This window comes from Carassius gibelio, chromosome B6, assembly GCF_023724105.1.
Source record: "Carassius gibelio isolate Cgi1373 ecotype wild population from Czech Republic chromosome B6, carGib1.2-hapl.c, whole genome shotgun sequence".
Classification (NCBI taxonomy): Eukaryota; Metazoa; Chordata; class Actinopteri; order Cypriniformes; family Cyprinidae; genus Carassius; species Carassius gibelio.
In genome coordinates this window covers 29,847,325-29,860,472 of record NC_068401.1, presented here as the reverse complement: position 1 = coordinate 29,860,472, position 13,148 = coordinate 29,847,325, and the positions used below count along the sequence as shown (strand labels likewise).

The following is a 13,148-nucleotide window of genomic DNA, read 5'->3' as shown; positions in this document are numbered from 1 at the left end:
ATGGATAATAACAAACAAGCAAATACATTTATTGAGTACGGAATCGTTTTTTCTTTGCTCAAACTACATTTTTTTGCGATTGTTAATTTCTGTTCAAAATATAATCTAATGTGCCTGCAAACTATAGTTCTCGGTGCACAAAGCGTACAATTACTCGCTCAGGATTGAGGCACACATATAACACCATAAGTTTGAAATGAGGAACTTCTGTAAAGCGCATGTTCTCAAAAAATATCAACCAGACTCACAATACTACACCAATCAATAACAATAGTTTTGTTATTACTTATAATGTCACTGGTATAGATGTGAACAGTAGGCTTTTGCAGAACTTTATTTTTCTTGCGTCATCCTTTGTGCGCATGCGCTCTGCATCCCTCATCGCGGTGACGTCATTCTGACATCTTCTGTCAAGATGTTGTTCGGCTCTGCGGATGAGCGCAGATCAGCGTGATTACAGCGACGTGAAAAGGACAAAATCGACGAAATCCCAGATCTGTCACATCAAAATTTATTATGGAGTTAAAAAAAGCCATTTCTGAAAGCGAAGCGACGATGAAAACATACGGCGCGCTGCAGGAGACACACCGGAGCAGAGACAAAGGTGACAGTGCTTCAGATGTACATCTCATATCAGATATCATACTACTCTTATGATCGGATATGATTTGACTGTTATCATCAGACGTGATATTAGTGTTTCTATCAGGTGTGATTTCAGTTATTATCAGGCGTGATATTACAGTTGCTATCATGAGATATTATTAACCGATATGATTGCAGTGTTGTTATCAGATATGATTTCATATTATTCATTTTCAACTACTTTGATGCCCTGTCGTGTTTTTGAGGTTCACTGATGTGTTTGTTTATGACACCTTTTAATTGAAAAACAAGCAATGTGTTCCTTCAGCTCTTTTCGCGTTTACTGCTTTATTTCATTTGTTCACTGACACTGTCCAGCTGTGGACAGAACATGATTATTATTTTTTTATGGGCCATTTTATTACATTAATTATGTGTTGTGTTTATTTCCATCCTGTGTTGAAAATGACATGTTAAATGGAGTCTTATCCTGTCAATCATAATGCAAAAGTATAGAAACGGCTCCTTTTTTCTGTAATCCTTCTGGCCATCAAATATCTCTATTCTTTTATTACTTGTTTCAGTAATTATCAAAGGGTTATTTCACCCAAAAATGAAAATTAACCCATAGATTACTCACCCTCAAGTCATCCTAGGTGTATATGACTTTCTTCTTTCAGATGAATCCAGTCAGTTATATTATATATATATAGCTATTAATATAGCACCTATCCTCAATAAAAAAAAAGTATCTCACATGGCTGGGGGGGATGTTCTGAACAAAGGCCTGCTTTAGCGAATCGATGCGTTTTTGTAAGAAAAATAACCATATTTAAAGCGTAATAATCACTCTAATGTAACTTGCGCTCATGACGTCATTAACGCAGCAGAGAGATCAAAACGAAACAATGGTCAGTCATTAGATCTACAAAACGAGGATTTGTAAAGAAGAATGTCTGAGGATTTAGATATAAGCCAAGAGGAGACTGGTTTTCCTTTGCTAAAGTATGGAAACAAGCGTTGGTTTTCACGTCTTGCTCCTGGATCTGCTTCTGTGTACAAACTGTTGGCGCAAACTAGATTAAAGTGATTATTGCGATTTGAATATGAATATACTTCTCACAAAAACGCATTGATGAAAGTGGTCAAATCAAGATAGGACTTCTCTTTGATCATCTTGCTGTAAGACTTGTTATCAGTTGAAATAGACTTAAAATGTCTAAACTTTTACAACATTACATGAATGGCTCAATATTTCTTCTCACACACTGCAAAGAAACGAGAGAAGGTTTGAAGATGGGAGACAGAATGAGTGATGCATCAATATCAGATCAACGAAGGTTGTAAAAAATAAGTAGGTTAAATACAAATAAACATCTAAAGATGTTTCTGGGGTCACGACTCCTTTGCAACCTGAGAAGTTTTGAGGCATCAGGCACTGTGTCATAGTTCAGTGATTAAAACAGATCATGTTCAGTGATCAGAAGATCTCCACTGCATCTGTTTTATGGCATGCATCTGAGAGTGTGAACTTTGTTAAAAGTTTAGGCAAAAGTTCTGTGGTGGGTCAAAGGATGTGTAGCCGTTTTACAACACAGCTGGATATGCATATGGTATCTGGCCAATTGTTAGGTAAAGTTCTTAGACAAAAGATCATATTTTTCTAAGAAAAAAAGGGAAGGTTTATTTATAATGTAGATGTGGTAAATGTGATTTCACAGATGTTCAGGATGAGATTAGACAGAGAGGGTCATCGAGTGTGATTGTTTTAAACAAGGCAGTCTATGCTGTAGGAAAATGTTGCTTAATTTTAGTCAATTTAGTTTATTTTAGTTACATTTATTATTTTTATTCACACCTCTATTTTTCAAGCCTCAGCACAAACATACACTTCAAATCCAAACAAGTACACAAAAACAAACATACACACAAACATAAACATACTGAAAACATAAACATACACACAAACATATAAACACAAACATACTGTACAATAAACATACAAACTAAAACTTACAAACAAACAAACACAAATATATACCTATACTCAAATAAGCACACAAACATACAAACTAGGGGCACAAACATACACACAAAAACAAACACTCATACAAAAACACACACAAACATACACAGAAACAAAGACATCCAGCAAAAACACAAGCACAAAGATATAGACTAACATAGACACATACACGCAAATATGCACAAACACTCACATTAAAAACATAAACACACACACATGCACAATAAACCAATACCTGCACTTAAACATTTAAACTTTTACGATGTTGCATACAAAACTTTTACAAATAGAAACTTTTAGCCTCACACTAGGTATCTCTACGAGATGATGGAGAGCAGTATGGTTAAAAAATTATATGTACCTTTCATTTTGACAAATAAGTTACGTTTTGTAAATTTTTTGATCTTTCAAACCTAAAACCATGGTGAGGATTAGAAGCAGGTTAATGATCCTCTGATGAATGCAAGATGATTACAGAGATTTTTATTTTTATTTTTATGAATTAGACCTATATTAGACTGAAAATTTGTTGTCGCAAGGTTGTTTGCAACAAAAAGTGTTTCTTATGCAAGGTGCTAAAAATGTCCCACAGAACTTTTACGAAAGATTAAACTTTCTTTCTCACATTACAAATGATGTTGTTAACCATGCTGTTTAAATGCAACATATTTATTTTTCACACTTTAATGTTTTATTTTATTAAATATAGATTTATTTCATTTTTATAAGATTTGATCAAATAATTTAACAATTTAAATAATCGACAAGTTCAATTTATCAACCTGACCTGAAGATGTCAAGTGTCTGTAAAAATAGTTTAAAAGGTAATCTTTTTAAAGGGGGCGGGGGGGTGAAATGCTCGTTTTCACTCAATATTCTGTTAATCTTGAGTAACTATAGAGTAGTACTGCATCCTTCATAACTCCAAAAAGTCTTTAGTTTTATTATATTCATAAGAGAAAGATAGTCTGTACCGATTTTTCCCGGAAAAGCACGACCGGCTGGAGGCGTGACGTGTGGGCGGAGCTAAAGAATCACGAGCACCAGTAGGCTTTTGTGTTGAGAGCGTTTGGAAGCTGTGACATTACCGTGAGGAAAAAACCATCATCCCAAACAAACCATGGCTAACAGTCAGATTCAGCGTATATTTATGATCCAGAATAAGATCCAGAGGCTGAAATTTAACAAGAGCAGCAGCAGCAACGACGTCTCTATGTGGTATGTACTGAAACTGTTTATATTTGCTTAGCGGTTTTGGAAAATGACTAAGTTCCACTTTATGTCGTTTTTTTTAAGCTGTACATGTGGAAAGTGCAGTTTGATGACAACATTGCATGTTGTTTACTTGATGTGCTTACGCGCCGATAGCTAAGTTAACAACACAGAGATATTTGAAGCAGTTTTACTCACCGTGTAACGGAGGCCAGCGAGTAGTGCTGTGCTGGTAAACCTCACTCCCCGATCTCAAGAGACGCACTAGCGACAGACGCTAGTGGCTGTAACCATTTAGCCTCCTTGTTAGTGCATCCGCCTCCCATGCCGGAGACCCGGGTTCGAGCCCCGCTCGGTGCGAGTGCGAGGAGCATCAGAGAGGACCCAGGTGAGAGGGGTTACAACCGCATGCGGTTCCAACACACGATCGTGACCCTTTTTCGTTGGGATTGCATCATCCTTAGGAAATAAACGATGTGCAAATCTGTCGTCAAACTGGACCTTGTTTGTAAAACACGCATCTTCAAAATGCAGGGAACAAACACAAACACTTGCACAACTCCGTTGATGCTCTGTAAAAATAAACTCCATCCGCTGGTCCCTTAATGCTGTTTCTCTTTTGGTAATCTGTGCAGGGTTGTCTTGCCCTGGCAACCAAAAACACACTTCTTTTGTGACATTTCACGACGCTCTCGCTCTGATCAGTGAAGTCTGTTGTGCTCTCAGTGCTCTGCTATACGGGAGCGCACTCTTCCGGCAGAAGTGCCTCAGGACACATATAAGGAAATTCAGCTCCATCTAACGTCACACAGAGCCATACTCGACTTAATTTTTGAAACTTTGTCCATGTTTAGCATGGGAATCCAACTCTTTAACAGTGTAAAAAACTCAGTATGCATGAAATAGCATTTCACCCCCCTTTAAACTTTCATGTAGGATTCATGTCTACACTCAAGTATTTTTTGTAAGAGTCCTGAGACAAATGAAAATAGATGCGTGACTTCTCTTTACAATATTTTTAATGACAGAATAAAAGCTTTAGATTGATTAAAACAATTGAGTTGATGCATTTCTCTTGAATATGTATACAGTAACCAGTGAGTACATGAAGTAGAATAAATACATAACCTCATAAATGCATTGTGGTTCTACCATGTTAATCAATAAAAAAGACTTCCTTTATATACCATATCTTACTTCTTTTTCAAAATACAATAAACATTCTTATGACATTTTAAATGTCAAACAACCAGTTTTGTTGGGAAAAAATTTAAATAAAAAAAGCATAGTGTTATGTTTAGTAGTTAGAATGCTTATATGGTAGTTTGTAGTAAAATCACATCTTTAAAGAAAAAACGTTTTTCTTTCAAACACTCACGCACCCACGCAGCTTTCACAGACACCCCCCACAAACTGCCAACAACGTCCTTAAGTTTGTTTGAACATTTAGCTGCAGCTGAGACCATGATGGAATTATTATTATTTTATGCATAGTTTTTGGGAAGGTTACTATGGAAATGTTATAGGTTATAGATTACAAGTTACGCTATTTAAAAATCTAAAAAGTACTATAACTATTTCAATTGCGGTAAAAAAAAGTAATGTAAATGATAACTAATTTTTTAGCACTTTTCTAAATATGTCATGTTTTTAACTGTTAATCTTTCGAAGCATGTAAACCAGCCAGGATTAACATTAGAGTACTCAACAACTAATGACTGTCAGACTTTCAAAACCCCTCATCACTTAAATTAGGATTGTAATAATTTAATTTTAAAGCACAACCACCACAAAATCAGTCTTGTTTTGAAATTGCTCTGAGATTAAATCCACTTTTTAAACCAAAACAAGATAATTTAATAGCTATGATGCTGTTTTTGAAATCAAGTCTTTGCATCACCCAAAATAGGAACAGCCATCAAGTCTTACATAGTGTTCTAGGTTATTACATGTGGAGGTTTTAGGTCTTATAATTAACACCCCGTTTTTTTTTTTTTTTTCAGAATTTGGCAATAAGAAATTACCAGTCATCCAGTTTTTTTTTTTAATATCAACTATACAATCCATTAGTTTTGCAAATTGGTATGTTTTATCAAGCCAAAAAAAAAAAAAAAAAGAGTTGAGGATCATCATCATAACAGTGAAAGCCAACACCATGTCTCATGATGATATCTCCCAAGGGTAACATGTAAAGCGTGGAAAGTAATGGTCCTAGTACTGGGCCTTGAGGTACTCCATACTGCACTTGTGACTGGTATGATACCACGAATTGATGGAGATCAGATAAGTACGGATTTGAATCAGATTTGAACCATGCCAATGCACTTCCTCTAATTCTAAGATCATTTAAAAAAATGTTGTGATCAAAAGTGTCGAGCGCAGCGCTGAGATCCAGTAGCGAGAGACAGAGAGATACAACCACAATTGGATGAAAAGAGCAGGTAATTTGTTACTAAAGAGAGAAATCTCAGTACGGATTACTTTATCAGTCTGTAATTAATTTATTCTGTTGGGTTAAGTTGTGTTTTTTAATGAGAGACTTAATAACAGCCAGTTAGAAGGTTTTTGGAACTTGTCCTTATGACACATTCACACACATGCACACATACTCTCTCTCACACACACATACACACTCAAACACACACACACTCTTACTCACCATCTGTTTGTACCCAAGGCCAGATGGACGTGTCCATGGCTGAAATCTCCATGTCTGCAGATGAGATGGAGGCAGAAATGGCTCGAATTCAGCGTCTGCGGGAGGTGCTGGTGAGACGCGAATCTGAGCTCCGCTTCATGTGAGTAGCTGCTGCATTTACTGCACATGTTCAGAAGGAAATGCTGAGATTCTCCTCTGGAAATGATGGAATCTGAGTGATCTTTTATGTTCTTCTCAGGATGGACGATATTCAGCTCTGCAAAGATATTATGAAGCTGAAGCAGGACCTGAGAAAGATAGTGGCAGTGCCAGGTGACACACATACACACACACACACACACACACACACACACACACACAGACACACACATCTCAGATTGGATTGACGTGTGCGTTTTCTAACACACAGACGCAGAGAAGACTAAGAAACACCGTCAGAGAGAAGAGAAATTAATCCAGGAGATTCATCAGCTGGTGCAGAAGAGAGATTTCCTGGTGGATGATGCTGAGGTCGAGCGTCTGAGGTCAGAGAATACAACTTTTATTGGTGACGTTTGTCATCAAATGTACTCTTTGATCAATGATTTCTCTGGTTGTCTCTGTCTCACAGAGAGCAGGAAGAAGATAAAGAGATGGCCGAGTTCCTCCGACAGAAGCTCAGCGTCATACAGAGTAAGAGTTTGCACAGCCATCTCTCACTTTAACATTTCAGGAGTTCAAATAATTAGCTTATTTGGCATGCTGTCCTAACGGAGGGCTCCGAGTTCAGAATACAGCCAAACCCAGAGAACTCCCCATACCCATAATATAGGATGAGAATAGTTTAAGAGTGAGGAGTTAGGGTGGAGGAGGGTGCCGGAAACTGTGGTGGGACAGATGCAAGTTGGCTGTATATACAGTGGTGACCAAAATTCTTAGAACTCTAGTATTTTCATCAGCTAGAAATGGATTTAAGTCAATTATTTCTCTTTTGCTGTAGTGTGTAAGTAGAATATATCAGTTCTGGCACTGGAAAAAAAGAGCGCATTTCTGAGCAAATTTCAGCAGCGTTGTTGCAAAGTACGCTTCAAGTGTGGCCGAAGTAGGCGGTCACAGTTGCCTGTCTGGGGATTGCCCACACAGAGGCTGCACTTACCAAGGTTTCATGTTCTCATTGTGAGAACATGAGTCTTGCCCCTCTTTGCTCATAGATCAGCTTCTTTAATGAAAGCGGTCTTTCCTGCTCCGTTCTCCCAACTCTCCCGACTAAGCAGCCTGCAAAGATGGCGCTGCCTCAGCTCTCGCATTAGCCGGAGCCTGGGCTTCAACAGCATCCCCACATGGCGAGGAAGTACTCTCGCATGGTACTGGACCCAGAGCCTTAGAAGTCATCCTGACCTTCATGTTATGCAGACTTTGGTGCAGTGAAGCACATGTTTTCTGAGCCGAAGTGCAAACACTGGGTCTCATTCACTAATCTTTGCGTACAATTTTCTAATTTATACGCACATTTGAACTTCTCACGAGAACTTTCTGCCTAATTCACAACACGTGCGTACGCACATGAGCTTGTTCTTAAACTCGTTCTTCTGTTAATTCAGGCCCAAACCAGCTCCAAATAAGGGCTTTCTACAACGAGGCACTTGTACAGAGAAAGACAATTATGGCACCAAAACAAAAGACAAAGAAAAATAACTTTAACGATAATGAACGTGAGGTTTTGCTGTCGGAGGTGGCAGCCAGGAAAAATTTGTTATTTAAAAGTGTATCCACTGGCATAACGGACACAGGTAAAAAAGAAGCATGGGTTATTACACAGGTTTGGAGATAAGGTGGTATAGGGTGAGAGCGGTTGGTGATGTGGCTTAGGAGTGGTTCCAGTGAGTTGCATAAATTAATGAGGACTTCTCTGGGCAACCTAAAGCGACTGAACAGCCATTCGTCACTCTTAGTGAACATATCTGTGCGCTCTCTAAAGACGCGCTCTCTCCTTAGAGCACGCGCCGCGATGTCTTCAAGCAATACCAAGTATGCCACGCCTTTAAACACAAGATGAGACACATTAATCACCGTTTATATAAGGATAGATCAGGTGATTGTTGTTTGGACCTCTAATATATATATATATATATATATATATATATATATATATATATATATATATATATATATATATATATATATATATATATTTATATAGGATTCTTAACATATGCTTATAAGGCCCCGGTTGTACATGATTATTGCGTACGTGTGGTATAAGTTGTTCTTGAATCTTTTCGTACATTTAGAATAAATTTTAGTACAAAAGTTTTTGATGAATCATGATTTATTTGTGAAAACGTCCGTACGCACATTTCAGGCAAAAATCTGTGCCTACGCATATTTAGTGAATGAGACCCACTGTTTGCAAAGGGTGATGTGGATACAGTCTTTAGCGATCAGCAAGTCAGGCTTTTACAGCCAATACTTTCTTGTTCCCAAGAAAGATGGCAGGCTCAGACCAATTCTCAATCTCAGACATCTGAATCAGGCCCTCATGTGACAGCCTTACGGAATGTTTACTTTGAAACAGATCTTCACACAAACATGCCCAAAGATGCTTACTTTCACATCCAAATAGCACCCTGTCACAGACTGTTCTTAAAATTCGCTTTTGAGGTAGTGGCCTATCAGTAGACGGTCTTTCCGTCTAGACTGTTCCTGGTCTCTCGCACTTTCTACGAAGTGCATAGACACAGTTTTTTCCACTGTGAGACAGATGGGAATTTGCATTTTGAACAACCATAACGACTGGCTAGTGCTGGCTGAATCAGAACAGCAACTTGTCACTCAAAGGTCATTGTTACTGAATCAATTCTCCCAGACAATCACAATCACCCTTCTACCCCAGGTTATCAGACGAGTCAGGGAAACTAAATGCTCTCTCCTCCTCGTGGACCCTAAACCAAGTCTGTTTCCCAGAGATGATCAACCTTCTCTTGCAAGTGCAGGGCAAGATTTGGCATCCCCAGACGGAACTGTGGAGCCTTCACGACTGACCACTTGGCGGGAGTCAGTCAACTCCCAGCGAGAGTCACTAATACCCTTCTAAATGCAATAGCTCCATTTACAAGGCATCAGTTCTCCCTCAAGTGGTCAGTCTTCAGTGACTGGTGTTCAGCAAGTAACCAGAATCTGATTTCATGTGACGTGTCCCATGTGCTAAACTTTTTGGAAGAGCTGTTGGAAGTCAAATGTGGCAGCCATTGCGGCGAACCATTCTCCTGGGGCTGGCCAGACAATTGGCAGAGATGACCTGGTCGTTAAGTTCCTCAGAGGTGCTCAGTGCTTGTTTCTTCGTCACCCAAGGACTGTTCAAGGATGGGACTTATCTGTAGTCCTGAAGGCCCTCAAGGGGCCTCCCTTCGAGCCACTTCAAACAGCCGGCTTAAGGGTCATGATGGTCAGAATGACTCTGCTCTTGGCCCTAGCATCAGTCAAGCGAGTAGTTGACTTGCAAGCCCTTTCTTTCAGCACTTCCAGCTTCAGTTGGCTTGCAATGCCCTATCAGTGTGAGGGCCTATTCAACCACAGGAATTGCCTCCTCCTAGGCCTTGTCCAGTGCAATTTCTAATCGGGAGATTTGTGCAGCTGCCGGCTGGTCATTACCGTTTAACTTCATTAGATTATTGATATTTCTTTAGTTAAGATGATAAACTAAACTCATGACATGACAAGCAGTGCATGCAGTGTCATGTTTGGCTGTTGCTGGGTTACAAGCATGAAGTGCACAAAGTAAACAGTGAATAAAGTGTTGAAACAAAACAAATTTGTGCTCAGATGAGAAAATGTCCTGGTGATGGCAGGGATCTGTTATGTGGGGGGGATTCTATGGTTTCAGGAGTGCAGATTTAAAGTCCACAAAATCTTTATATCAGTTGTAAAATTTTAAGTGAGCTTTCTGCTAAGAACACTAAAACACTTATCAAAATCATTCTAGATGATGGCAGTGTGCAATGCAACATTTGACAACAATGTTCAGATACAGAAATACTACAGAATTTAAGTTATCAAATGTAAAACAACACTGGATATTCTTCACTGTATAGATAAATACAGTGAAAACCTTACAGTTAAAGTTATTAAAGTCAGTCGAGAGCAGTGAGTGATTTTCGGACTTTTGTTGTTTAACATAAATGACACAAACCACAATCAGTTTATAAAACTGCCGTCTCTTTAAGACCGACACAAATCTACTTCTATCTGGAGATGGGGTAGGCCTGAGGACAGCTAGGGCCAACCTATCCCGCGGCATCAGAGATGCTAAGAGACAGTACTCCAGGAGGATAGCCCAGCACTTCATTGTCAGCAGAGATGCACGGAGCCTGTGGGAGGGGATATAGACCGTTACGGATTACAAGCCCCCACCGCAGACCTGTGACAGCACCATCGCTCTGCTGAACGAGCTGAACACATTCTTCACTAGCTTTGAGTAACAAAACAGCACCACAGCACAGAAGACTCCAGCTCCTCCCTGTGACCAGGTGATGACACTGACCCCAGACAGTGTGAGGAGATCCTTCAGCAGGATCAATGCACGCAAAGCTCTGTGTCCTGACAACATTCCTGGACATGTACTGAGAGATTGTGCAGTGAAACTTACTGATGGCTTCACAGACATTTTCAAGATCTCACTGAGTCAGGCTGTCGTTCCCACATGCTTCAAAACTACCACCATCATTCCAGTCCCGATGAAGCCGCCTCCATCCTGCTTCAATGACTACCATCTAGTTGCACTTAATCCTTTTGTCATGAAGTGCTTTGAACGGCTAGTCATGCACCACATAATGTCTGCCCCCCCCCCCTGGACCCCTTCCAGTTTGCATATCGTTCCAACCGGTCGACCGATGATGCCATTGCCATTGCCGTCCACTCAGCACTCACAGATATGGATAAAGAAGACTCATACATCAGAATGCTGTTCATTGACTTGAGTTCAGCATTCAACACAATCTTCCCTTAACAGTACATGCACAAACTGAACCAGCTGGGGTTTTACTTAAATTTTCCTTTCTCATTCAAAATATCCTCAAACTTGTTAACTATATATATTCCCATATATGTGTCAATGCATGCACTTTTATAGATGATGTTAGTTGATCTATAATGGATGATGGGCAAAGTAGTGTTAGTGTAAGCTATTACCTACGCATAAATACCTGTCTTTTTACTTAAAGGGTTAGTTCACCCAAAAACTAAATTAGCCCATAAATTACACACCCTCAAATCATCCTGGGTGTACATGAATTTCTTTTTTCAGACGAATCCAGTGAGAGTTATATTAAAAATTGTCTTTGATCTTTCAAGCTGTTTAATGGCACTCAGCAGGTGTTGCATGCATCAGTCCAAAAGTCTTGCGCTCAGTGCCAGTCAAAGAGCAAACAAAGACATTTTTTTGAGAGGGCAGTTGAAAAAGGGTTAAAGTTTAGTTGATGTTACGTTACAATGCAGTGGCGGGATGAAGCACGTGAGTTGCGTGACGTTTGCTAATTGGCTGTTTCTCTTTCCACAGGAGCTCCAAAGCCCAGAACAGCCGAACTTCCAGCCAACAAACCGTCCATCAGCAAGAGCAGTGCTGCACTCATTAAGGACTGCTGCGGAGCCACTCAGTGTGTCATCATGTGAAGACCAGCTTTGAGATTCCCCAAAACAAATAATATCAAGTGAATTTGATGAATTTAAGTTTGTTGACTGAGCATTAGAAATACGTTCAGCCCCTCTGTGATTCTGCAGCATCGAGCCATCAGGAGCATGAGGGGCCCGAAACATCCACACAAAACACTGCTCAGAGAAAAGTATTTGTTTATTCGTCACCCTAATGATAAAAGAGTCACAAAGAATCGTTCACAGGCACAAGAGAATCATCATCAAACAGAAACTTAAATAACACTGATACGAGTTTTTAAAAACACATGCACCTTAATCCAGTGTGTATTAGAGATTAATCTGACAGTTTACAGATACTTCATCTGAGACATTAGAAAACATATTCCCCATAAAGTGATTCTGACATTTGGGGGTTTTATTCCTCTGTTTCTTTAAAAAGGAATATGTTCATGAAAACAGAAGTGGATCAACAAAACCATGAACCATGATAAATGTGCATAAACAAAAACTATATTTGAAGTTTTAGCATTTCTTTGCATTTTGAAATGTGGTGGTATTTAAACAGGCCTGGTAATCAGGAATAATTAGACAAACTGTATCTGATTGAAGCAGGACATCAGCTTGTGAATATTCGGCAAATAAAGTATCTTCCTCCAGTCTGTCGCTCATTTATTCAGTTTTGAAAACTGCTGTACCAATATTCAAGCTTTATTCACAGCGATTGGTTTTCCAGCGCAGATGCATCATTTATACAATGCTGTGAAATGTTAATTTCAACATTTACTAAAACATTACTAAAATCAAAAGCTGTATCGGTTAATATGATTTAAACAGAGCTAAAATGAACTAACAATGAACAACTTTATGCAGTATGTGATAAACATTTTCTAAAATCAACATATAAATGGCTATTTTATGATATTACAGCAGATGTTTGAGTGACAGATGGGTCTGATATCTTCAGTCAAGTCAAGTCACCTTTATTTATATAGCGCTTTAAACAAAATACATTGCGTCAAAGCAACTGAACAACATTCA

At 39.0% G+C, this 13,148-nt stretch overlaps 1 protein-coding gene across 2 annotated transcripts; it reads left to right on the top strand.

Moving 5' to 3' along the window:
• Positions 1-368: 368 nt before the first annotated feature.
• Positions 369-12,766, top strand: LOC127959643 (bMERB domain-containing protein 1-like). Of its 2 annotated transcripts, none has more exons than XM_052558933.1 (6): positions 369-604; positions 6,501-6,621; positions 6,721-6,794; positions 6,892-7,006; positions 7,093-7,154; positions 12,016-12,766. In XM_052558933.1, exons 1-6 carry the CDS (start codon positions 517-519, stop codon positions 12,126-12,128), a joined length of 573 nt encoding a protein of 190 aa, XP_052414893.1. In that variant the 5' UTR covers positions 369-516; the 3' UTR covers positions 12,129-12,766. The 2 variants fall into 2 exon arrangements, with proteins under 2 accessions (XP_052414893.1, XP_052414894.1); XM_052558934.1 differs by having other exon boundaries at positions 383-604; positions 6,506-6,621.
• Positions 12,767-13,148: the final 382 nt, after the last annotated feature.